Source organism: Setaria viridis, chromosome 3 (assembly GCF_005286985.2).
Source record: "Setaria viridis chromosome 3, Setaria_viridis_v4.0, whole genome shotgun sequence".
In the NCBI taxonomy this organism is placed as follows: Eukaryota; Viridiplantae; Streptophyta; class Magnoliopsida; order Poales; family Poaceae; genus Setaria; species Setaria viridis.
In genome coordinates, this window is record NC_048265.2 from 17667367 (window position 1) to 17670580 (window position 3214).

Below are 3214 nucleotides of genomic sequence, written 5' to 3' on the forward strand. Positions count from 1 at the left end.
CTTGGATGTTGAATGCAGCTCTGCCTGAAAGTAGGTTCTAGGTTGCTATAGCTTGACCGATACTCCTGCATGGAACGTCGCTACTTGAGCTAGCACAGAGTCCTCTCTGGATGATTATTGACCTGCTGCTGGAGCTCGACTAGTCCTTATCAGAGGCTAGATGCCATGCTTGGAGTAATTATCCGGCTAACACATTAACATACTCGGTCTAATATAAGGGCAAGAAGACTGCAATTGATTTTATGCCCATCCTTTTGTTCATTTTTCTTTTGAAACAAGTATAGATGTAAGATGTTCACTTCTGAGCAAAAAAAAGCATGTTTTTTTTCTGCTCTCACACTGTTGCTTCTTACAGCCGATTGCTGACTTGAACAGGGTACTGCGTGCCCTGATCGTGAGATCTCCAGAGATCGACGGAGGCATGGCGTCTACAGTGGGACAACCCCTGCTGCGTATGATGCTTCAATTCGCCGCATTTACGTGGCTGGCTCGAAGCTGCAGTGCTAGCTGCGCTTCAATTCGATTCGATCCCCTCGCAACAAGGCATTGAAGCGACAGGGTTGGCATGAACTGTGCGTGGTTTCATGCCTCCCTCGATCGCTCGCCCGCCCTGACACGCAGATGGAAGATGAAAGGAGGAATCCCCCCGCAACCCCCCCCCCCCCCCCCCCCCCCCCCGGTTGATCTTATTGCACTCCGCTGTCTCCAATTACTCGGGCATTTATTCCCGGTTTGAAAGCGAGTTAATCCGCAATAGTCTCCCCCCTTTCAATGGCCCGAGCTAGCCACCGATCGAGCCCTGCATCTGCTGCATCCGAGCAGCTGCCTCCTTTCATCAGTCCTCCTCCGGCCCCTCGCACTGCATTGCTTGCAAATTGCAATGCATCACCTACACTGCTCGATCTCACCGCGCCCGGCGGCGGCGGCCCTGAGACCTGCAAGCAACCCTAATCAGTGGACGCCACCTGCACCGCATCCGCATGCCTCGTTTCGCTTCTTTCTCCGTGTAATTGGCCGGAGATGTCATGGTCACGCTGTAGTGCCTGTAGTGCTGCACCGACCGGCCAAGAAGCTTGCGGCCAAGCGGTATAGCTAAGCATAATCTTGCAAGTTTACCATGGTGGGTCCAATAATATATCTGCGCGTTTTCATCTGAACGAAAAAGGACGATTCTCGCCGGCCGGCGTGGCGCCGGCAAGTCGTCTGAACTTTTGTACATGCAGGACTACTTGCTCGTACGACGTAGATGAAGTAAGTAAGCAGAAGTGCTTGTGCTAGCATTGTCTTGCATGTACGAGCCGTGCGAAGGCGCCGATGAATTCATCACAAGATTCCACGTACAACGTACGTACTCCCGTATAGTACGCGTACGTGTTCATACTACCAACGCTATAGCTGCTCCGACCGGCCGGCGGCCAGTTTCATACTTTCATATGCGCGAGCTAGTTGACGATAGATCAATGAGCTAGCAGTAGCATAGCACAGCCGTCTCTTTTGTGTAATTGTGATGTATGAATGGCGATGAAGTAATGAGTCTGCAGTTCTCTGCACCCACCGCATTTCGCGTCCATAGCTGCTGCTGCTTATTTACGCGGCGTCAAGGCGAGAGGACACACGCTGGACGAGAGCATTACGCTCCCATAAAATCTCCGAGACAAAATCTTAATCCTTACCAGTACTGCCCCGTACAGAACACCACATCACTTTCACCACGACACACACATGACACGCACGTCTCTTCTGCACCTGCAGAGACCATCACATACCAAGTCACCAACACACAAGGGTAGAGAGGGACCCGAAATTATTACCTAGACCCGTTCCATTGGCACCCCAATGCCCGACACGCACAGCTCAGAGCTTACTTCCCCTACCACCTGGTCCATGGAAGAACGGGTCTACGAAATAATTCCTTTCTGATCAACTCGGACACACACGGACACAACCAACACGCACGTACGTAACTTAGGACTGATGATGATAGCGAGCCACGGCGACCATGCGCATGGCTCCAACGCCCGGAGCCGTCAGCCGCGCCTGCCCTTGCTCTTGGCGCCGGCGTTGCGCGGGTCGGCGGCGGGGGCGTCGCCGTTGAAGTCGAGGAGGACGGTGCTGTGGCACTTGGGGCACCGGGGGTCCTCCCGCGACAGCATCACGTACATCATGCACCGGGGGCACCCCGCCAGGATCATCGGCGCGCCGGCGCCCCCCGCCTCGGGGCTCCCCTCCGACGACACGCACGAGCTCGGCGGGGACGCGGTCGAGGACGACGACGACGACAGCCGCCTCGGCGAGCCCCCGCCGCCGCCGACGCCGCCCTGCCCGGTCGCCCCCGACGGCCCCCCCGCGCCCCCGCGCGACCGCGACAGGCTCAGCCGCAGCTCCTGCAGCTTCGACCCGACCTTGCCGTTGTTCCTGCTCATCTTCCAACCAAACCACCAACTCCTGATCACCGCCGGCCGCACACGAAACTCGCTCGCTCAGCTCGCGTGGAGAGTGCTTGTGGATCGAGCTGCTGGAGCTAGGCGAAGGCGACCGCGGGCACTCTCGCGCGCATGTGCTAGCTCCTGGTCAGTTGCTGGTGGTGCTGGAGTGGAACCAGGCCAGCTCGATGGCGTGCCTGGGTATTTGTGGTGCGGTGGTGCAACTCCCGTTTGCGTTATATAATGAGGAGAGGACTCGATCCAGGAGGGAGGGTGTGCCGGCGATGCGCTTGAGGTGGAGGAGGTGATGGTTTTCTTTATTGCCACGAACAGCAGCATTTAAATCCCTGTTGCTTCCCTCCCTGCAGCTGCCCGCACCCAGCTCGCTCCTGAATTCTGATGCCGGCTAACTAAGCGCTCTCCCCCTCCCTCTCTCTCTCATTCTCTTTCCTGTGGTTGGGGATTTAATGTATTAATTGGATTGAGAAATCGGATGGTGAGGGAGTTAAGGGTTTTCCAGATGAACATTGTGGGTGACGGGGGAGTGGAGGGCTAGTGCCAGTGTTTCTCTTGTGGAATCGGAGGAATTATAGAGTGGGAGTGGGAGACGAGGCCCGGCACAGGTACGGAGTGTGCGTTAATGTGATGGGGGTACGTATCTTAATACTGGTGTCTGTATGCAGTCAATAGTACTCAATACATGTCTGCGGGTATGGGTACTAAATACAATGGAGAATGGAGAACACATATCTTAATATCTCGGTTGCTTTTTGCATTGTCATTTTGGACAA

The 3214-nt window shown here is 55.4% G+C and overlaps 1 protein-coding gene across 1 annotated transcript; it reads right to left on the reverse strand.

Annotated features, from left to right (window-relative positions):
- Positions 1-1648: 1648 nt before the first annotated feature.
- Positions 1649-2966, reverse strand: LOC117847558 (protein GL2-INTERACTING REPRESSOR 1). The gene has a single exon (XM_034728781.2). It carries the CDS (start codon positions 2421-2423, stop codon positions 2028-2030), a length of 396 nt encoding a protein of 131 aa, XP_034584672.1. The 5' UTR covers positions 2424-2966; the 3' UTR covers positions 1649-2027.
- Between the last annotated feature and the right edge of the window lie 248 nt (positions 2967-3214).

Bases quoted from the DNA above. Each gene is read 5' to 3' on its own strand.
- LOC117847558 (XM_034728781.2), bottom strand. From the start codon at position 2,423: ATGAGCAGGAACAACGGCAAGGTCGGGTCGAAGCTGCAGGAGCTGCGG.